The 23289-nt window shown below is 44.3% G+C and overlaps 1 protein-coding gene across 4 annotated transcripts; it reads left to right on the top strand.

Annotated features, from left to right (window-relative positions):
- Positions 1736 to 23075, top strand: LOC110259329 (docosahexaenoic acid omega-hydroxylase CYP4F3-like). Of its 4 annotated transcripts, none has more exons than XM_021083607.1 (13): positions 1736 to 1842; positions 2225 to 2423; positions 6074 to 6218; positions 7273 to 7326; positions 7418 to 7545; positions 9657 to 9778; positions 10569 to 10839; positions 11531 to 11597; positions 11781 to 11910; positions 19369 to 19502; positions 19599 to 19663; positions 19822 to 19904; positions 20318 to 23075. In XM_021083607.1, exons 2-13 carry the CDS (start codon positions 2226 to 2228, stop codon positions 20493 to 20495), a joined length of 1575 nt encoding a protein of 524 aa, XP_020939266.1. In that variant the 5' UTR covers positions 1736 to 1842; position 2225; the 3' UTR covers positions 20496 to 23075. The 4 variants fall into 4 exon arrangements, with proteins under 4 accessions (XP_020939266.1, XP_020939268.1, XP_020939265.1 ...); XM_021083606.1 differs by having other exon boundaries at positions 1791 to 1958; XM_021083608.1 differs by lacking the exon at positions 7273 to 7326 and having other exon boundaries at positions 1791 to 1958.

Genomic DNA, 23289 nt, shown 5'->3' with positions numbered 1-23289 from the left:
TGGCTCCCTTTCTCCTTCTACCACCTGACCCAGGAATCCGGGGAGCCAGGCCCTTTTGATTGCAGGCCCAGATCCTGCCCTTCTGATTAGAGCAGAGACCTGTGGGGGTTTGAGTACTGGTCATGGCTAATGGAAATTCCACATCAGCTGATAGATTCCATATGGGGCCAAAATTTACTGCCATGGTTGTCTATCCAAAGGATTAGTTGCATGATCTCACATGCTAGTCCAGGTGTTTTTTTCCCTTTCTTTTGAATGCTTTGCTTGTGGCATATCTAAGGTCCAGGGCCAGTGGTAGGATCAGAACTTCAGCTGAATGTCTATACCAGCCACAGCAATACCAGATCCAAATTGAATCCATGAACTATGCTGCAGATAATAGCAATGCTGGATTCTTAACCCACTGAGAGAGGCCAGGGATTGAACCCACATCCTCACAGAGACATCAGGAAATCCATATGCAAGCCCAGAGGTAGAAGGAAAAAAAACAAAACAAAACTTGCTTTCTTGTGTAGCCTGTGTTCCACTCAGTTCCTGCTCTTGGAGGCTCTCCCTTATCATCCATATCTCTGCCCACCCTGATCCTGGATGAAGGTAGGACCTTTCCCCGGACACATCACTCACCACTGCCTGGCATGTCCTTGATTATGTAGTTCATCATCACCCATGTCACCATAAAGTGTGAGCCCCTTGACAGCAGGGACTGCAGTGCTCACTGCTGCATCCCTAGTGCCTAAAATAGTGCCCATCACATAATTTAGGTTCAATAATTATATGATTGTATGAGCAGCCCAGGATATATAGATTTTTTCCTTACTTTATAACTGAAAAAAAAAAAAAAAACTCTCCGAGAATCAGAGGCATGAAGATACTGTGTTCCCCGCATGCCTTGCAGAATCCAGACTCAGAAGTCTTAAAGCAACACTTCCTAAAAACTTGAAGGAGTGTCCACAGTTCCCCTGTGGATCTTTTGAAATGCAATGCTGACTCTGTATTTCTGGGCAAGGGTATGAGATTCGGCATTTACTGCCATCTCTCAGGTGATAAAGATGGTGGGATGGTGGAGTGTTGTAGACCACAATTTTAGCAGCTGAGCCTTAGAACTCACTGCTGCAAATGTTTATCTCTCCCTCAGATATTTAAAGAGCATCTACATTGTGCCAGGCTTTGCTGTCACCTGTCCTGACATATTTATCTAATTTTCTGGGGGGCTGGAGAAAATTGCTTCAATTTTTGGAATTTCTGGCTCCTCTTCTGTAAAAATGGGTTCATGAATTTCGTCTCACAGAGCTGTTGGATGATTACAATAACAGCAATAACAACAGTAATACAATGACTTGCATTTTTAGAGCCCTTCCTCTGTCCTATGTGTTTTAGAAGCATTGTCTCTTTTAATGATTCCCACCATTGAGAGGTAGTACTAATTAAATGTCTCTTTATAGATATGGAAAGAGAAGAGCTTAGGGGTTCAGAGTACCCAGTGTGAGGCATGGGGCACAGCTGTGTGACTTTGGGTGAGTCACTCTTCAGTCTCAATTTCCTTATCTGTAAAATGGAGAAAAAAGGGGTTAATGTACTTAAAGGGCTTAAAAAGCTTCAGTGACTTATGTTTGGGACATGCTGGTGTGGTGGCTGCTGTTCCTGCTCTAGTTCTCTCTCTGTGACACTGTTGCCTCCCCCACCCCATTTGGGCAACTTCCAGGTAGGGAGGAGTTAATGGGGCTGTGGGGATTGGCTGACTTGTCTGGGCCCCTGGTAGCTTCCTCTAGGTCAGAGGACAGGGGCAGACTTTCCAGGAGGAGGGGAAAGAAGTTGTGTGGGACAAGCCACTCTTGACAGAAGGTGACAGGCTGGGGGTCAAGGGCTTGGGGTCCTGGCCTAGGCTAGGGGAGGACACTGCCCAAGGCAGGGTGGCTCCAGGGAATGAGCTGGCCTAAGGAGATGAGTGGACACCATGGGTAACTAAGTCTCCCTCTCTGTCCCTTTCTGTCTCTGTCTCTCTGTCTTTTTCTCCCTTTGCCTCTGGATTTCCCTGGGTCTACCTCCCCTCTCTGAACCCATGTTTTCCCATCTCTGAGCGCTTCTTGTTCCATGCCCAGCACCATCCCACCCCCATCCCCTTGCTCCTCTCCTTCTATCTGTCTCTGCCTCAGAGCTCACCCTCAAGGCCCTTTGCTCAGTCTCAGGAGCTAACTCTCCATCCTGCATCCTGTTTGCCCTGCAGGATGCTACAGCTGAGCCTGTCCAAGATGGGACTGTGGCTCATGGCAGCCTCACCATGGCTTCTCCTGCTGCTGGTTGGGGCCTCCTGGCTCCTGGTCCAAGTCCTGGTCTGGACCTACACCTCCTATGACAATGCTCGCCGCCTCCGAGGTTTCCCGCAGCCTCCAAAACGGAACTGGTTCTTGGGTCACCTGGGCCTGGTGAGTGTGGGCAGCAGGATTGTTCTGTGGGGTCAGGTGGATGGACTTCAGGAGTGGAGCTCAGGGGTTGGGCTGGGGTCTGGTACAGCAGAGAATGAGGGAGGCCAAGGAGTCCCCTTCCTCATTCATTCCTCTGTTCTACCATCCCAGGCTTTTCCCACATCCTGTCCTTTCACCCCTAGTCTGTTTCTAGGTCTATTTCCTGCCTGTTCCACACATATCTGAGGCCAGGCTGCACAGAGCCTAGTCCCCCAGCCTTTCCAGTCTCCATGATGGCCTTGAGTCCTCCTCAAGGGCAGTGTCCAGGGTGCCTTCTGCAAGCAGCCCTTTTCCTTGGGTCTTCTCATTCTGGGCTACAGCTTCCCCACAGGAATTAGCTAGCTGTCTATAGGGTCATAGCTCCCTACTCCCTCCCCATCCTGAGCACCTTCCTCTTCTCTTACTCCCCTTCCCCCTAGATGTCCCAACGGGCCCATTGCCCAATCTGGGTGAAGTTGGCCCCTCACTTCCCCTTTCAGAAGTTTCCTTAGATCTTCTGCCACCCTCTCTTATCCCCGTGGGCCTTGTGCCCCAGACCTTGACCTTGGACTTGGCCCTGCTCATGATTAAATAAATAGCTAACTGTCCAATGACTTATTGACCATCTTTCCCATTTGAGGATAGTTCTGGGGAGCAGACAGTACAGTGTCCAGTCCAGGGCTGGTGTATGGTAGGCACTCAAAATAAATGATTCATGACCTAGGTAATGAACTTGCTATCACCTCCCTCCGTCAAGGTCAAAGGAATGGGTTTCCAGCTCCTCCCATCTCCCAGTGCTGTTGAGAGAGGAGCACAGTTTTCCTTTCCTGCCTGGGAGGAGAACTACAACTTGGGAAAGGACTTACTGCAATTTTCGTGTTTGTTACTGCAAAGTTCAGAATGGGGGCATGCTGAAGCTCACTGTGAAGATTTCCTGAGACTCAGGGTCTTGAAATGGCCTCAGTGAGCCTTGTAAGCAGCAGGAAAGTTACAAATTTGCTGTTGTTCTGCCTTCCTCTCCAAGGGCTTGCCTGAGGGGACTGGTCTTGGAAGTTTTCCTCCCCCCAGCTCCTCTTGCTGTGTGACCTCAGCTGACTCACTCTCCCTCTCTGGACCAATCTCATCAAGTGCTTTGAATCCTTACCTCGGTGTCCTTGGGGAGAGGGGACTGAGTCACAAAGGTGAATATGACTTATATTCAGCTTCCCAGAGCACCAGGGAGTATTTGTCAGGCTTGAATGGGGTATTATGAGGGGGAGAATGTTTCACCAGGAGGGGACCTTCCCTCCTCTCACTTTTGGGGACTATAGCTTCAGTTTCTTCATTTGTAAATGCACAACTGAGTGACAGGTCCATAGGTTATGGAGCGATTAATAGACAAGATGTATCTGCACAGAACCTGGCCAGCAGAGGGAGTTCATGTGTCAGAGTTGCTGTCCTGATTGATGGGCATAATTCACTATGCCCCTTGGGGTCTGCTGGGACTGGAAGGTCCCAGGTCTGCAGAACCTTGAGCATGCATGTTCTAGTTGTGTGGAGTGACCAGAACAAGACAGGATTTGGGGACAAAACCCAGGGACAAGTCCAGAGCAACCATCTTACCCACAAACTCCACAAACTTCCCTCATAGGGATTTCCTCCCTGGGATGCCCCAGGGGCATGAACCACTCCCTGGAGGAGAAAAATCTGTCTTCTTCAGCCAAGGTCAGCTTCGCTGTGGGCAGAGAGGGTTTCTTCTCCCTGTACCCTGCGATGCACTTTTGGGAGTTGGAGAGGCTCCAGGATCCTCCCTTCCCCCGAGGGAAGGAGCAGGAGAAAGCAGAGATTTCCCCTCCATTTGTGCAGATTCCTACACTCTGTCCACTGTAGGGGATCCTTCTGGGGAGTTGTGGCCCTTGTCTTGCTTGCAAGCCCCCACACACCAGCCAGAGCAAGGCCTGAGGAACTTAACTCAGCAGGTGGCCAACTACCCTGAGTGATTTATGATCTGGATGGGCCCCATCACCCCCTCATCATTTTGTGCCACCCTGACTTGATCCAGACTATGGACAATGCCTCAGGTACCCATGCAGAACTTGTGGTAGTGAGTGCAGCAGCACATCTGATGACTTCCAGCCCTTCCCTGACACTTCTATCTGGCCCCTCCAGGACTCCTACAGCCCCTCTTCACCTCTTCTCTTTCAGCCATCTTTCTCATGTATTCAAACCCTGTTTCATTATCCTTTTTCTCACTCCACTCCTGTCTGCACTATAACCTGGTGTCCTGGGTGAAAGACTTCCTCTCCCCAGTCTTGAAGAGACAAAGGTGGATAGAGAGATCCCTGCCCTAGTGTGGTCAGAAATTGGCCAGAAGAATATGAGATGTGGCAAATCAGACTGAAGCAACTTCATCTGCTATGGTATGCTAGAAGGCTTCCTAGAGGAGGAATTGCTGGAATTGGGTCTGGAATAATGAACAAAAATTTTTTAAATCAGAGGGTAGAGTAATGCAGTGGGAATTGACAGCATTCCAGGCCCCCTATCAGGCATGCCCTCAGTCCCACCCATCCCCCAGGCACAGAGCAAGAAAGGCTTGTGGCTGGTGGAGGGTCTGGGCTGCTATTTTCATGACATCCACCTCTCTGAGGGGTCGACTTCTTTTACCATATCCTGTGGCTCAACCACTTCTAGTTCAGTGCCCTCTTCTTCCAAGCCTCAGGAATCTCCCTGAGGAGACTCTACCCCATCCTGGCTCCCCTCCTTTTCCCTCCAATTCCCAGACAAACCAGGAAAGCAGAGGAATGGGCAGCATCTATCAGAGATCTTGGCTCCAACACCAAAATGCTGGATGCCTCTGGGAAGGTTTCTGGCGCTCTCTGTCTGCTGAAGTCTCTTTCAGCTGTTAATGGTGGAAATGCAACCCTGTGTGGTCTAAGGAAGAAAGGGGATTGATTGACTGTCCGGTTCAAGGAATTTTGTCTTCAGGCACAGCTGGATCCAGGTCTCAAACAACCAGTCATCAGAAATTAGTCATTGTTTTTCAGTTCTGTGTTAATCTGTGATAGCTTCACTCTTATCCTCGTAAAGATGAATCCTAGAAGATTGACCCCCATGGAAAAGTGAGCTCATTCACAAAAGTTCCAGTAAGAGTTGTTGGATTCCTTTTCATTTGCCTCACCTGGGTCACTGGACTGTTTCCCGAGTCTCTGAGAATCTGAGTGCCCAGTCTCAGCCAGCATAGGGTCATCAGAGCTGTTGTTTGAGGGCTCAGAGTAGTTTGATTGTTAAGAACTCAGGCCCTGGATTCATACAGACCTGGGCTCATGTCTTAGGCTTGCTTATGTGGGAGATAGTGGACAAGTGACTTCATCATCCAGAACCTCAGTTTCCTTATCTGGAATATGGGGATGGAAGAAAAGTCAGGAGAACATGGTGTTTAGGATCCAAACAGGGAGAGACCCTTTTCTATCCTTGTAACCAAGGGACCCAAATTGTTGTGTATGGAGGGTGAGGGAAGGTGGCCCATGAGGAGGCTGAAGACAGAAAGCAGCTGTTGTGGGTAATTCATGGGTCAGGTCTGGATCACTTCATGCCAGTCCTTCTCTCTGGCAGCCTAGAAGAGTGTCACCTGGGTCCTTTTTGTTCCTCTCCAGATTCAGAGCTCAGAGGAGGGTCTCCTGTATACACAGGACCTGGCCAGCACCTATGGGGATGTGTGCTGCTGGTGGGTGGGACCCTGGCATGCAGTCATCCGCATCTTCCACCCCACCTGCATCAAGCCTGTGCTCTTTGCTCCAGGTAGGCACCCCATGGCCCAGGTTGCCTGCTTCCATGGTCTCTGTGCTGCCTCCAGCTGGGCAGGTGACCAGGGTGCAGGCAGAGGGGGCTGTGGCAGAGATGTTCCTGCTTCTCTCTCATGTTGACTCTCACCTGCCTTACCTCTAGTCATGTCTGTGTGATGTCTGTTGTGTGGTCATATCTGGTCAAGTTTATATTTCTACCTGGATTCTGGTTATTCCTCTTATATGTTATACCTGGTGACCCCTGACATATATTTACACCTGGGATCAAATGGAGATGGTCTCAGTTATGTCCGGGCATCAGCTGTGTGTGTTTGAGGCATGTCAGTGTCTGTCTAGTTCTTATCTGAGATGCCATTGAAATTGTCTTCTTTTTCTGCTGGTCATGTCTAGGCCATGTTTGGTCACTGAGGTGTGGCACTCAGGGTGACTCTGAGAAATGCCTGGGACATTATGTGAGTCTTACCTGATTCAGGCCTTAGAGTATGTCTGGGTCGTACCTGGTTCATGTTTGTGTATTGAAGTCCTGTCTGAGGCCCATCTGGGGCACCCTGAGGTCATGTTAGATTGCCTTCAAGTCCATGCCAGAGAATCTCGTGTCATGTAAGGTTTTGTCATGCATGTTGGGACCTTGTCAGGACAAAACACATTTGGTCAATGAGATGTCTCAGGAGATATTTGAGTCCTGGGGCATATGCAGTGTCCTAGGTCCTTGCAGAAGTATTTTGTACAGTGCTGCACTATGCTTGGGGATTTAGAACGTGTTGGATTGTGTAGGAGCCATTCCAAGGCATGTTGTGGTCTGCTGTGTCATGCTGGGTGAGTCTAAGCACATAGGGTTATGTCTATGGGCTCTATTCTGTGTGCAGCCTTGTCTGGTTCTCCCCCCACCCTCAATTCCCTCTTCTTCTCACCTTTCTTTGCTCTTGGCCCCATGCTTGCCATGTTGGGCTTGGAGGGGGAATGCAGATTCCTGGCTGGAAGCCCCCACCCTCCACCAAAAGTCCTCCCCTCTTCATCTCCTTGGCCCTGATGGTCCTCATTCATGTCAGCTGCCATTGCACCCAAGGCCTCAGTCTTCTATGACTTTCTGAAGCCCTGGCTGGGTGAGTAACTGGGAGTGAAGGGGATTGAGGACAATCTTGGGGGCCCAGGGGAAGCGCTGCTCTTGACTACTCCTCATGGCTGTCTCTTCAGGAGATGGGCTCCTGCTGAGTGCTGGTGACAAGTGGAGCAGCCACCGTCGCATGCTGACACCTGCCTTCCACTTCAACATCCTGAAGCTCTATATGAAAAATTTCAATGACAGCGTGAATGTCATGCATGTGAGTCTCTTGAACCCAGAGTCCCAGCTGGAGCCTTGGGGACGAGGAGGACTCAGAGACATGTTGTCTGGAAATCTGGATGTCTTGAGGCCATTGCTCTTCCTTTGTGAGCCTCAGTTTTCTGGGCTGTATAATGAGGATAATGTGATCCCTGCTTTGTAGGACAGACAAGATGATGTAATGGGGTTATGTCTCTGGCCCACAGTAGGTGCTCAGAAAGTATTAGTTTCTACATTTTCCTCACAGAAGCCTTGGAATCTTGTGAAACAGTTGATGATGATGATGATGAACACTGTGTAGTAGTTATTCCTGAGTAACAAATCACTTCAAAACAATAAGGGTTTATATTGACAACAAGTCTAGAATGAGTTGGTGGTTCTACTGGATATGGATGGGGTCACTCATATCTATGATCAGCTGTGTTTGGATAGCATTGGGCTGCACCACACAGGCTGGCAACCCTCAATACAGAAGAAAGAGCCTAGAATCAGGAACCGAGACATCAGTTGTTTAAAGGACAGGGGGGATTTTTTTCTGTTTGAAGATCCTGGAGCAACACTACACCCCACCAAGCAGATGGTAGGCAGGATATGGAAGAAGTTTTTACTACTGGGGTTTTGGGGTAGGAGAGTGAGTTTACCAGTTATAGGGGAGGGAGACTGGGTCATTGGTCACCAGAGAAACTGGATGAGGAGTTTGCCCCTCACTACTCCCTTTGATAAGCTATCATGGTAGGGATGTTGTGATCTGAAGATTAGAACTCTCACTATCTGGGCTGGGGGCAAGTACATAGGCATTTACTGATTAGGCTCTGTAATTAAGATGAAAGTTCAGTCATGTGAATAGGACATGAATAGGGTGTAGGTGAAACAGGAACCGGTCAAGTAGGGGAGGTACAGAGAGTAAGAGGACAGCCATCTTGGGTGGCCTGATCACACAAATAGGAAGTTTTGCTGTGTTAGGGTCAGTACTCTTAATAGTTTTGGACTTAGATGGCTGCACCTGATCTAGTATGGCCTCAGCGGAGGCCTGGGACTTCCTTTCCTCCAGAAGTCATCTCAGGCTTGTTCACATGGCAAGGCTCAGTTCCAACAGACTGAGAGGAACCTGCAACACCTCTTGGGATCCAGGTTTGGGATGATCACCTTATCATTTTCACTCTATCTAGATTGACCACTCTAGTGGCCAAATCAAGTCCAAGCCCAGCTCAGAATCAAGAGTTGATGAAATAGGCTCCGTTTCCTAATAGAAGTTGCAAAAAATCACAGTGCATAGGATTTGGATATATATATATATATAGGGAAGGGAAGATTTGGAGGTAAGGACTTTGTGAAGGGGCTGGGATTTTTCCATACTCACAAGCCTACAAGGGTCTTGTTACTGTTTTGTGGATTCTGTGAGAAGACATGAAACTCCTGGGTCAGAAAAGGACAGTTTATTACTCTTGGCATCGTAAACAGCATGTGCTTCTTGTTGGTTTGCATTCTTCCTCCAAGTCACAAAATCCCATGATGATATCATAGATGGGCCTCAATAGATGCTGCTCATGCAGTATGTTGTACTACATTGTGGGAATTACAAGGTTAAAGGACATTATGTCTTTTATCTCAACTAGAAGCAAGCCTGATATTTGTCTAGGGGGAGATATAACATCCTTATCCCTCCTCAAGGTTCTTTGCTGCAAACATAGCTCTGAGAAATGGACCACTGAAGGAATACCAGGACGTTGCAATTTTTTTTGCATACCCTGCAAAAAGTGCAAGGGTACTCAGGGCCCATGGAGGAATATCTCTCTCAACATAAGGAATATTTTTCTAATCAGTTTATAACAATGAAGATGATGAAAGCTAGTATTTGTTGTGCCCTTACTTTAGGCAACAAGTTGACCAAGGATACACAGAATGTAGGAGGCAGAACAAAGATTTAAATCTTCTGGCTCCCAGCCATGGGGACTTCCTGTCCTAATAGTAACAAGAGTTCATTCCCATCCAAGGCTGGTCCTCCCTGGGTGCCTGGAGACAGGTTCTTGGGGGCATGTTTTGGTGTTTGGGTTTTGGGAGGGGCTCAGGGGAGGCAGTACTGATCCCCAGCTCTGACTCTTCTCTATTCAGGCCAAGTGGCAGCACCTGGTCACAGAGGGCCACAACCGTCTGGACATGTTTGAACACATCAGCCTCATGACCCTAGACAGTCTACTGAAATGTGTCTTCAGTTTTCACAGCAATTGCCAGGAGTAAGTCTCAGCCTAGGGCCTGGAAACGTGAGCCATAAAACCAAGGCTGTAAATGGAGGAGGTAGGACTGAGGAGGGCAATCTGAATGGCATTCCTGGAAGAAGTGAGTCAGAGCTTGATACTGAAATACAGGAAGAGGAAAGAGAAGGAGAAATCCTTTCAGGTAGGTAGAACAGTTTGATAAAGGCCAGGAGGCTATGTGTGAGAAAAATGGGTGCAATAGTGAGGAGATGCATTGACAATAAGTTTGGAGGAGTGGCCAGCGTTATTCTTAAGGACACTCTGAAGCCAGACAAAGAGGATATGAACTTTATCCTGAGTTTTCCAGAGAGCTATGGGAGATGTTTGAGTAGGTGAGGGACTTGGTCAACACTGAGCTTGTATATCTGACTTGAGACAAGTTCAACTGTTATATAGACATTGATTAGTGTTGACATTGGATGTAATGAGACTAAGGAAGAGGCTAGACTCATGGACCAGTTGAGAGAGGATAAGGTCTGAGCTAAGAGGACTATTTTGGGAAGGAGAAGGGGCAGATACAGAGTGTAAAAGAGAGGGAGGAGAGAAGCATGATATCTAAGCTGTGCTCTGGGTACATGGGGCATGGAGGCAGCTCACAGAGATGGAATTTAAGGAGAGAAGTGTCTGGAAAATCACATCTCCTGGCTCATCTCAAATGTGTATCCGGGCCATGTGTTCTTAGACACTCAGTTTCCTGATGGGAGGTAGCTCCTGGCTTTGGGCTTCAGGTGTTTTATTTGTTCCTACCCTTCATGATTTCATCCTGCAGGAAGCCCAGTCAATATATTGCTGCCATCGTGGAGCTCAGTGCTCTTGTGGCAAAACGGCACCAGCAGATCTTCCTGCACCTGGACTTCCTGTACTACCTCACCCCTGATGGGTGGCGCTTCCATAAGGCCTGCCGCCTAGTTCACGACTTCACAGATGCCGTCATCCAGGAGCGGCGCAACACCCTTCCCACAGAAGGCATTGATGACTTCCTCAAGGCCAAGGATAAGGCTAAAACTTTGGACTTCATTGATGTGCTCCTGCTGACCAAGGTGGGCTTCTTTGGGATCTGAGATCAGGAGGTAGAATGGACTGTGACCTGATCAAAGAGCTTGGACTTCATGCAGAGGGTATTAGGAGCCATGGAAGGTGTCTGGGGAAGAGAGAGATGGGTCTGGGATAAGTTCTAGAGATGGATGAGTGGAATGCAGCCTGAAGGAGACCGCTAAGCCTGAAACTTTGGAGGGCCTGAGGTTGTATTTACAAGTTAATAAGTTAGTCTAACACGGAGGTAGACTGTATATACCTTTATGTATATATCTGGGACCCTGTATCAGAACAGCCCACTTATTAAGCTAAGGAATCTCTGGATTTGCTCTCCTACTCTGTGAGCAAATGTCTTTGGGGCAATGCTCAATCTTTAGCTTCCAAAGCAAGTTGCCATCCAGTTATCCTGTAACCCAGGTTGCCAGTACATTTTTTCTCAGAAATCCCTCATTATGTAGACACATGCAAATATTTATGGGTCATGAATTCCTTTCACCAGAGACAACATAGGAGGCAAGGAGGTCATGGAGTTGGCCTGTGGAGTGGGGCCTTTTGGTGGTAGTGAGCAAGGGAGGTCTAGGAATTTAGGGTGGGCTTGGATTTCTGGATGGATAATGGAGCTTCAGAGATTGTCTTAGTTTAGGCTTGAGGGCTCTCAGAGTTGATGTGATTCTGGGGATCTTGCTTTCTTTCCAGGATGAAGATGGGAAGAGATTGTCAGATGAAGATATCCGAGCTGAAGCTGACACTATCATGTTTGGGGGTAAGGGTCCCAGTGTGTGACTATAGAGAGCACAAGGGTCTATTCATCCCAGGGATGTAGCAAGTAGGCCCTGGACCAACTCATCCCTTCCGTTCCTACCCATGGGCCTTACTGGGAGGATGCTGTCCCACCCTCTGGTGCCGAAGTAGCCCAGAGACCTAAGCCTGTCTCGCTGCTTCTCAGGCCATGACACCACAGCCAGTGGCCTCTCCTGGGTCCTGTACAACTTGGCAAAGCACCCAGAATACCAGGAGTGCTGCCGGCAGGAGGTGCATGAGCTCCTGAGGGACCGTGAGCCTAAAGAGATTGAATGGTGAGTGCAGGTCCTCGTGACCTTTTGCTAAGCCCTTCTCATTGGCTGGGGAAGAAAAAAAATCTTTTTTTTTTAATTCTGTCATTATTGCTTAGTGGGAATAAGAGTAGAGCCCAGAGGCAGGGTCTTGTACCCAGCATAGATAGCAAGGGAAATTTGCAGGCCTTTGGGACAGAAAGACCTGGACTTTTGAGAGAATTAGTGACAATTGCAAAGGTAGGTGCTGCTACTCAGCACATATTCAGTAAGTGAACTTCCCTTCAACTCTGTTGCTTTTCTCTCTGAATTCACATTTTCGAACATCTTCACTCCTCAAGTGTTTGCTCATCTCCTTCCTCCTAGTTCCTCAAATTATTTATCCAGGACTCACAGGGAACACATGGGGATTAAAGTCATTCAACTCCTTTCCTGAAACACCTGCAGCTCCATCCATACTGTCCCTTTTCAGGAAACACAGCCACACTCTCTTCCTATCCCCAATTTTATGCTATCTCCAATTCTTCCCAGACCCATTTTGTGTCCCAGAGACTCAGGAAGGACTTGGACTTAGCCTTGGCCTTCCAGGAGCTTCCAGCCTGAATAGTTCCAGGGTACATACAACCAGTGTACATGGGCAGGGATGGGGTTTGGAGGAAGAGAGAGTGTCAAGGGTGGAAAAAAATGCCTCAGCTGAGACTGTGAATGATAATCAGTGGATATTTGGGTGCATTTGAAGTGTGGTTAGATCTAGAAGACATCTGGGTAAAAATGAAGAGACGGGGGAGAGGGGGCAGGGAGAGGGGGAGAGAAAGAGGGAGGAAGGGGGAGGGGGGAGAGAGAGAGAGAGAGGAGGGAGGAGATTGACTTGAATATGTGATTGGCTTGTGGAACACAGACTACTTCATATTTTAACATGCACTATCACAGTGTGTTGAATGGATATCCAATTTTGGACATTAAAATCATCTTTAGGTTTTTAATAGAGTCTCAAATTTTAGCGTAGCATTCTTATGCACATTTTAAAAATTAACTCTTAGGTACTGTTTTTTGCTATGCCGAGTGATGTATTCTATCTGGTTTGGGAAACATTTATAAGTTCATTTGCATATAGATGTTCACGTTTCTTGCTAATTTTTTTTTTTATTTTCCCACTGTACAGCAAGGGGGTCAGGTTATCCTTACATGTATACATTACAATTACATTTTTCCCCCACCCTTTGTTCTGTTGCAATATGAGTATCTAGACATAGTTCTCAATGCTATTCAGCAGGACCTCCTTGTAAATCTATTCTAGGTTGTGTCTGATAAGCCCAAGTTCCCGATCCCTCCCACTCCCTCCCCCTCCCATCAGGCAGCCACAAGTCTCTTCTCCAAGTCCATGCTTTTCTTTTCTAAGGAGATGTTCATTTGTGCTGGATATTAGATTCCAGTTATAAGTGATATCATATGGTATTTGTCTTTGTCTTTCTGGCTCATTTCACTCAGGATGAGATTCTCTAGTTCCATCCATGTTGCTGCAAATGGCATGATGTCATCCTTTTTTATGGCTGAGTAGTATTCCATTGTGTATATATACCACCTCTTCCAAATCCAATCCTCTGTCGATGGACATTTGGGTTGTTTCCATGTCCTGGCTATTGTGAATAGTGCTGCAATGAACATGCGGGTGCATGTGTCTCTTTTAAGTAGAGCTTTGTCCGGATAGATGCCCAAGAGTGGGATTGCGGGGTCATATGGAAATTCTATGTATAGATTTCTAAGGTATCTCCAAACTGTTCTCCATAGTGGCTGTACCAGTTTCCATTCCCACCAACAGTGCAGGAGGGTTCCCTTTTCTCCACAGCCCCTCCAGCACTTGTTATTTGTGGACTTATGAATGACGGCCATTCTGACTGGTGTGAGGTGGTATCTCATGGTAGTTTTGATTTGCATTTCTCTTATAATCAGTGATGTTGAGCATTTTCTCATGTGTCTGCTGGCCATCTGTATATCTTCCTTGGAGAACAGTCTATTCAGGTCTTTTGCCCATTTTCCATTGGTTGATTGGCTTTTTTGCTGTTGGGTTGTATAAGTTGTTTATATATTCTAGAGATTAAGCCCTTGTCGGTTGCATCATTTGAAACTGTTTTCTCCCATTCTGTAAATTGTCTTTTTGTTTTCTTTTGGGTTTCCTTTGCTGTGCAAAAGCTTGTCAGTTTGATGAGGTCCCATGGGTTTATTTTTGCTCTCATTTCTATTGCTTTGGGAGACTGACCTGAGAAAATAGTCATGATGTTGATGTCAGAGAATGTTTTGCTGATGTTTTCTTCTAGGAATTGATGGTGTCCTGCCGTATATTTAAGTCTTTCAGCCATTTGGAGTTTATTTTTGTGCATGGTGTGAGGGTGTGTTCTAGTTTCATTGCTTTGCATGCAGCTGTCCAGGTTTCCCAGCAATGCTTGCTGAATAGACTTTCTTTTTCCCATTTTATGTTCTTGCCTCCCTTGTCAAAGATTAATTGACCCTAGGTGTCAGGGCTTATTTCTGGGTTCTCTATTCTGTTCCATTGGTCTGTCTGTCTGTTTTGATACCAGTACCACACTGTTTTGATGACTGTGGCTTTGTAGTATTTCTTGAAGTCTGGGAGAGTTATGCCTCCTGCTTGGTTTTTGTTTCTCAGGATTGCTTTGGCGATTCTGGGTCTTTTGTTGTTCCATATAAATATTTGGATTGTTTGTTCTAGTTCTGTGAAAAATGTCATGGGTAATTTGATAGGGATTGCATTGACTCTGTAGATTGCTTTGGGTAGTATGGCCATTTTTACAATATTGATTTTCCCAATCCAGGAACATGGAATATCTTTCCATTTCTTTACTTCTTCTTTGATTTCTTTGATTAAGGTTTTATAGTTCTCAGCATATAGGTCCTTTGCCTCCTTGGTCAGGTGTATTCTGAGGTATTTGATTTTGTGTGGTACAATTTTAAAAGGTATCGTATTTTTGTATTCCTTTTCTAATAGTTCATTGCTGGTATACAGAAATGCAACTGACTTCTGAATGTTAATCTCATATCCTGCTCCTTTGCTGAATTTATTAATCAGTTCAAGGAGTTTCGGGGTTGAGTCCTTAGGGTTTTCTAGGTATAGAATCATGTCATCTGCATACAGTGACAGTTTGATCTCTTCTCTTCCTATATGGATGCCTTTTATTTCTTTTGTTTGTCTAATTGCTGTGGCTAGGACTTCCAAAACGATGTTGAAGAGCAGTGGTGAGAGTGGGCATCCCTGTCTTGTTCCAGATTTGAGTGAGAAGGCTTTCAGTTTTTCCGCATTGAGGATTATATTTGCCGTGGGTTTATCATAAATGGCTTTGATTCAATTCAGGAATGTTCCCTCTATACCCACTTTGGCGAGGGTCTTGATCATGAATGGATGTTGGACTTTGTCAAATGCTTTTTCTGTGTCTATTGAGATGATCATATGATTTTTGACCTTTTTTTTGTTAATGTGGTGTATGATGCTGATTGATTTGCGTATGTTGAACCATCCTTGGGAACCTGGGATGAACCCAACCTGGTCATGGTGTATGATGTTTTTGATATGTTGTTGGATTCGGTTGGCTAAGATTTTGTTGAGAATTTTTGCATCTATATTCATCAATGATATTGGGCGATAGTTTTCTTTTTTGGTGGTATCTCTGTCTGGTTTTGGAATGAGGGTGATGGTAGCCTCATAGAATGTCTTTGGGAGTATTCCTTGTTCTTCAACCTTTTGAAAGAGTTTAAGGAGGATGGGCACCAATTCCTCTTTATATGTTTGATAGAATTCACCTGTGAAGCCATCTGGTCCTGGACTTTTATTTGTAGGGAGTGATTTTATGACCTCTTCAATTTCATTTCTAGTGATGGGTCTGTTCAGTTGGTCTGTTTCTGCTTGATTCAGTTTTGGCAGGCTGTAAGATTCTAGAAAATTGTCCATTTCTTCCAGATTGTCAAACTTGTTGCCATACAGTTGTTCATAGTATTCTCTTATGGTTTTTTGTACTTCTGCTGTATCCGTTGTGATTTCTCCTTTTTCATTTCTAATTTTGGTGATTTGGGTTCTTTCTCGCCTCTTTTTAGTGAGTCTGGCCGGGGTTTGTCAATTTTGTTGACCTTTTCAAAGAACCAGCTCTTGGTTTTATTAATTTTCTCTATTGTTTTTTGAGTCTCTATTTTATTGATTTCTTCTTTGATCTTTATACTTTCCTTCCTTCTGCTGACTTTAGGACTTTTTTGTTCTTTTTCTAATTCGTTTAGGTGGAGGGTTAAGTTCTCAATTTGGGATCTTTCTTCTTTTTTGAGAAAGGCCTGTATTGCTATAAATTTCCCTCTGAGCACTGCTTTCGCAGCATCCCATAGATTTTGAGAGGTTGTGTCTTCATTATCATTTGTTTCAAGGTAGTTTTTAATTTCCTTCTTGATTTCCTCATTGACCCATTGGTTTTTTAGTAGCATGTTGTTGAGTCTCCATGTAGTAGGTTTTTTCTCTTTCCTTTTCCCATGGTTGGTTTCTAATTTCATGGCATTGTGGTCAGAGAAGATACTTGAGATAATTTCTATGCTCCTAAATTTGTTGAGGTTCGCTTTGTGTCCCAATATGTGGTTGATTCTTGAGAATGTTCCACGAGCATTTGAGAAGAATGTGTATTCTGCTTTTTTTGGATGTAGTGTCCTGAAGATATCAATTAAGTCTACCTTTTCTATTGTTTCCTTTAGGATCTCTGTTGCTTTATTGGTTTTCTGTCTAGAGGATCTGTCCATTGATGTGAGAGGGGTATTACGGTCCCCTACTATGATTGTATTCTCATCAATATCTCCCTTTATGTCTGTTAATATTTGTTGTATGTATCTGGGTGCTCCTATATTTGGGGCATATATGTTGATGATAGTAACATCCTCTCCTTGGATGGATCCCTTAATCATTAAGTAGTGTCCTTCTTTGTCTCTCTTTATGTCTTTTGTTTTAAAGTCTATTTTGTCTGATATGAGTGTTGCGACTCCTGCTTTTCTGTCTTGTCTATTGGCTTGAAATATTTTTCCCCACCCTTTCACTTTCAATCTATATGTATCTTTTGTCCTAAGGTGAGTTTCTTGTAGGCAGCATATTGAAGGTTTTTGCCTTTTCATCCACTCAGCCACTCTGTGTCTTTTGATTGGGGCATTCAGTCCATTGACATTTAAGGTGATAATTGATAGATGATTATTTATTGCCATTTGAACCTCGTGTTCCAGTTGATTCTATGCTTCTCCATTCTTCCTTCCTTTCTTTTTTTTTTTTTTTTGGTTGGATGGTCTCCTGTTGTTATCTGCTTGAGTGTATTTTTTTTTAAATGCAATATTTGGTTTTGGCTTGTGGTTGCCCTATTTTCTAACTATGCTAACCCCTTCCTATAATTGTGTGTTTTAGCCTGATGGTCCTGTAAGTTCAAACACTTCATTACTATATTAAAATTAAGAAGAGAAACATACAAACAAACAAAAGGGTTATTTACTTCCTAACATCCCTTGCCCACATTTTATGGTTTTGATGATGCTTTTTTCTTTTTTTCTTTTTAATTTTATTTTGTTTGAAGCATGTTCATGATTAAATCTGTATGCTGGCTTATTTGAGTGACTGCTCTCTGATTGCAGTTTCCTCAGTCCTAGTTCTTCCTCTTCTTCTTATTCTTTTCTTTTTTTTCCTTTTCTTCCTTTCTTTTTGGTTTAGAGAAGCCCTTTCAATATTTTCTTGCTAATTTTAATCTAAGTATTTTATGTCATCATCATCAATTTTTATTTTATCATCCTTATGGATTGTTATCTCTAACAAAAAAACCTAATAATTTATGGTTGTAAATTTCTTGCCCAGCGAACATAGTAAATGCTAAATATGCAGTCTCATATTACCAGGAAAAATAAAGATTGCTTAATAATTGCTCTTGGAACAACTGGGGAAATAGAGGGAAAAGGTTAATTCAACCCGCTTCTCATGTATTCTAAGAAAATAATACCCACACGAGTCAAAGATTTAATAAAAAATTAAGAGGTCTTAAAGGCTCTGGAGGAAATCATGGGAAATGACTTTATAGCACCAGTGCAGTGAAGGGTCTAGTCTTGACACAGTCTCAGGAGATATACAAGATATTGATACATTGTTACATGAAAAAAGATACAGAATACTGTATATAGTATATATAATGCTAAATATAAATTTTTACTTCAAAAAATTATCTCTAGAAGGATACATTATGAATAATCACAAGGCAAACTCTGAGAAGAGTATGTGAGTGCTATTGGGCCATAGTGGTAGTGTTTTATAAAAATTTGTGTTCCAATTTTGACCTAGTTAACTGTATCAGCTATAACAAATTTAAATTATCACACAAAAAGGATATTTAAGGACAAGAATTCAGCACCCTTAAAGCATCCTATTTTCAATGTTTATAAACGTTTCCCAGGGAATTCTCTTCTTTTCTAAGTATAAAATCTCAATCTGCCAAAAATGACACATTTACCCCCACAATTCAAATAACTCTACTCTTGGAGTTCTCTGGTGGCACAGTGGGTTAAAGATCTGGCATTGTTACTTCAGTGGCTGGGGTCTCTGCTGTGGTGAGAGTTCAAGCCCTGGCCTGGGGATCTTTTTTATACTGAAAGCAGAGCCAAAAACAAGAACAAAAATGAAAACCCAAGAAAACCCCCAAAACCAAAAACAAAGGACATTACTTTCCTCCCCCATCTAATTGCCTTAGCTAGTTATATCTAGTGCCATAATAAATAAGAGTGAACACTGAATCTATTTTTTTCTTACTCATTTGCCTTTTGATTGTACTGTCTCACTATAAAGAATATTTTATTTTTATGTAAGTTCGTAAACATTTTAAAAGTTATTTTTTATTTAATGATTTTTATTTTTTTCCATTATAGCTGATTTACAGTGTTCTGTCACTTTTCTACTGTATAGCAAGGTGACCCAGTCACATATACACATATACATTCCTTTTTCTCCCATTATCATGCTCCATCCTAAATGACTAGACATAGTTCCCAGTGCTATACAGCAGGATCTCATTGCTTATCCATTCCAAAGGCAATAGTTTGCATCTATTAACCCCAAATTCCCAGTCCATTCCACTCCCTCCCCCACCCCTTGGCAACCACAGTCTGTTTCCGTGTCCATTGTAAACATTTTAATGGTTGTCTTTGGCTTGTTTTGCTCAGAAAAGCTTCAAAAATATCTGGCTAAATTTTTTCTGGTGCTGTGTCCTATTGCTTTTCTTTATTTCATTTAAAGAGCCATTTTATTGAGGTATGATAGATAAAGAAAAAGCTGTGCAAATTTAATGTATAAGGCTTAATGAATTTGGAGATATTTGATCTATGTTTTCATTACAGGGAGAGAGGGTCTTATGGGTAAGAGGAGGGTTGGGGGTGTGTGTATGTGTTTTTACTCCCTGGATAATTGTTATGGGGTTTCCTCAGGGACGATCTGGCACAGTTGCCCTTCCTGACCATGTGCATCAAGGAGAGTCTGCGGTTGCATCCTCCCGTCACTGTCATCTCCCGTCGCTGTACCCAGGACATTGTGCTCCCAGATGGCCGGATCATCCCCAAAGGTGCCCAATATGAGCAGGGGAGGAGGTTCCTGATCAGGAAGAGGGGCTGAACAGGCAAGGAGGAACTAGTCCTGACTGGCCCCTCCTCTCCCACAGGTGTTATCTGCCTCATCAGTATTTTTGGGACCCACCACAATCCATCAGTGTGGCCAGATCCTGAGGTGTTTCTCTCCCCCCGCCCCAATCCTTGTCCACTCCCTTTAGGGGACCTGGTGGGGGGGGGCATAGGGTTCTGATTTGGCATATCAGACATCACCTCCACCCACGATAAACATCTCTGCCTCTCCAAGGCCAGCTTCTGTCTTGGCTTTGCCCTCAGGTCTATGATCCCTTCCGCTTCGACCCAGAAAACATCAAGGGGAGATCACCTCTGGCTTTTATCCCCTTCTCAGCAGGGCCCAGGTGAGGGAAGTGAGCATCTGAGGTGGAGATGGGGTAGTGGGACGGGGATCTGGGACAGAGATTCCAAGCATGACTGTGGGGGCAGGGAAGAGAGAAAATTGAAGGTGGTCAAAGTTCTGGCTGTCCTTCCCTCTTCTCTCTCTGAGGGTTATGGGTAAGGGTCTAGGGAATAGGGGTGGGCCCAAAGAGGGGTCCTCAGTATGCTGAGATCCCCTGTTCCCCTGTCTGAAGGTCTGAGTTGGGGACTGGAGTCTGGGCCAGGCTCTGGGGCTATGCAAGCCCATGTGAGAGTCTGAGAAGCGGTGAGCCTTCTCTATCACTCTAGGTGGGAATGGGGATTGTGGACAATTTTATGGGTGAGTGGGGCTGGGATAAGGCTCCCAGTTGCAGTCATACCCCACTCCTGGCCACAGGAACTGCATTGGGCAGACGTTCGCCATGACTGAGATGAAGGTGGTCCTGGCACTCACGCTGCTGCATTTCCGTGTCCTGCCAGACAAGGAGGAGCCACGCAGGAAACCAGAGCTGATCCTGCGGGCGGAGGGTGGACTTTGGCTGCAACTAGAGCCACTGAGCGCTGGCCAGCAATGACCTACCACCTCCTGGCCGGGGATCCATCCTGACCCTACACACCTCACTTAGCAGAATCCTAAGAATAAAATTGTGCTGCCCCCCTGCCTGAACCCAAAGACAACCAGTGGGGGGCGCTTTGGCCAGGCAGATGGATGTAGCTGTGAATGTGGAGGACTGTGACAGAGGGGGAATGTAGCTGGAGCTCCATCTTGGATCAGGAGGAGAAGACCACTCTTTAGGGAAGGTGGATCAGAGAGCTAGATGCACTCAAGGTCAGGTGACCCTGGCTCCACCACTCCTTGCCACTGTGTTATCAAGGTCCCCATCCCAGTCTGCCATTTACTAGCTGTTTCACTTGGAGAAAATCTTTTATGTCTCTAAGCTTCAGTTCCATGCTATTCTTCTGCTGTTGCTGAGATTGAAAAAGCAAGCACATGTAAAATCACTGACTCAACATCTGGTAAGCATCAGTACTCAATAGAGGTGAATTTCCTCCCTTCCTTTTTTTTTCTTTCTTTTTGCCTTTTCTAGGGCCACTCCTGTGGCATATGGAGATTCCCAGGCTAGGGGTCTAATCGGAGCTGTAGCCACCGTCCTATGTCAGAGCCACAGCAACGTGAGATCCAAGCCGCACCTGCAAACTACACCACAGCTCACAGCAATGCCGGATCCTCAACCCAGTGAGCAAGGCCAGGGATTGAACCCACAACCTCATGGTTCCTAATCAGATTCATTAACCACTGAGCCATGATGGGAACTCCATGCTTTTTCAAACTCTTAATGTTTTAAATACCTCAAAGTTATGTATAAGTTTCGGGAAATGTAGAAACCTGCTATTGAAAAAAACTCTCTTTAGAAGATTTAGTAAATTCAAAATCTCCATAGTTATATCTGTTATGTAGTTCCAAGGGGCTTTGATGTGAAGATGGCCTGAAGCTAGAAACTGAAACAAAATTTTTCCCTCAGAGAGGCATGAGCCAGTACTTCATTTTCATCTAGGTGTCCTAGGCAATGGGCATCAAGCGGGTCTACAATAGTGAGAGGAATAGTGAGAGGGCAGGAGTGGGGCTGCTCCTTCAGAACCTAGGACAGTGGCTGCCCCAAGCCTTGCCCCATTCAGTGCATAGGGTGTCCTGTATAGAGTCCTAGTCTCAGAACCTTTGAGGGGCCCAGAAGTTGGGGGCCAGAGGACTTACTGGGTACTAAATAAGAAAGAAATCCTGTGACATGAAATGAGTAATGAATAATATATTCTAGCTGAAAATCACATTTGTTTTTCTTCACCTTATTTAAAATGTTTTTCACTTTCTATTTTGTTTCATTTATCATTCCTCCAAATGCCACCTTGCCATGGAAGAAAATGCATGTAACAAAAAGAAATAAAAATCATATCCATAACCCAAACATGTCAAACTAATCACCATTCATATTCTTTCACACACGCTGCCAAATTTTGTTTATATGTAATTATAAAACAAGTAGAAATGTGAATTTACGTCTAAATATATTACTTTTATATGTAATCCCCTTTTAAAAATGCTATTTTGCTGACTAACAAGCACCTGAAAAGATTCTAACATCATTAGTCATTATGGAAATGCAAATCAATGCCACAGTGTGATACTACTTCACACCCACTAGGATGGAAAGGATATAAGAAATGGAAACTAACAAGTGTTTGAAGATGTAGGGTAATTGGAATCTTCACATGTTACTTCTGGAAATATATATAAATGGTGCAGCCACTGTGGAAAATAGCCTGCTATTTCCTCAGTAAATGAAACCTCAGATTACCTTATAACCTAGACATCTCTCACCTATGTACGTGCCCCAAAGAATTGAAAATAGGTGTTCAAGCAAAAATCTGTATACAACTGTTTATAGTGGCACAATACACATTTTGCCAAAAGTTGGATCTTTGGGAAACAATCCAAATATCCATTAACAGATGGATGTAAAATAGAGCTTGGTATATTCATAACAAGAAAAACCACTGGGCCATATAAAGAAATAAAGCACTGTTACATCTTACAATGTGAATGAATGTTGAAAACGTTGTGTTAAGTGAAAGGAGCCAGGCACAAAATGTCACATATTGTATGATTCCATTTAAATGAAATAGATAAACCTATAGAGAATAGATCCAGAAACTGGAGGATAGAGGGGGAAATAGAAAGTGACTGCTCATAGGTATGAGGTTTTCTTTTCAGGTGATGAAAATATCTTGGAAGTAGATAGAGCTAGTGGTTGCAAAACATTGTGAATGTGCTAGATGCATAGAATTGAACACTTTATAATAGTCCAAATTGTGAATTTTATGTTATGTGAGTTGTACCTCAACCCCCCAAATGCTATTGTATCATATATTTGTCTTGTTACTCTGGGTTTTCCTATAATGCTATATTGTGAACATTTTTCCACAACATAAAATCATCATCTTGGGGGACTTTCAAATCTTTAAGTGCTAAGCATTCCAGGCATTCTATTTTTTTCAATTATGTTTGAAAATAATTACATTGTCTCACTTGGAAGAATTTTCTTTATGCACTTTGGTTGTTTGAGACATCACTACCAATTATAAATGGAATTATTCTTTTTTAAATTGAGTTATTCTTTAGCACATAACATTTGGTATAGAAATTTCATTTTCATAGCAATAGATACAGATACATTCATGTAAGATGTGGGTGCTGTTAAACACTTTTCATACAACACATAATGCTTGGTGATTCCACAGACACTGGTGTTTTTGATCCTAATAGAAGTAGACCGCTAAAAGAAGAAGGTGATGACACTTCAGCTGCTTTAGGCA

The sequence above is a fragment of the Sus scrofa genome, chromosome 2, assembly GCF_000003025.6.
Source record: "Sus scrofa isolate TJ Tabasco breed Duroc chromosome 2, Sscrofa11.1, whole genome shotgun sequence".
Taxonomy (NCBI): Eukaryota; Metazoa; Chordata; class Mammalia; order Artiodactyla; family Suidae; genus Sus; species Sus scrofa.
This window is presented reverse-complemented; position numbering and strand designations above follow the sequence as displayed.

Coding starts and splice junctions, on each gene's coding strand:
- LOC110259329 (XM_021083606.1), top strand. CDS start 1,924: ATGAGCTGGCCTAAGGAGATGAGTGGACACCATGG. Junction 7,546..9,656: donor ACAGCGTGAATGTCATGCAT/GTGAGTCTCTTG, acceptor TTCTCTATTCAG/GCCAAGTGGCAGCACCTGGT. Junction 19,905..20,317: donor CCCTTCTCAGCAGGGCCCAG/GTGAGGGAAGTG, acceptor TCCTGGCCACAG/GAACTGCATTGGGCAGACGT.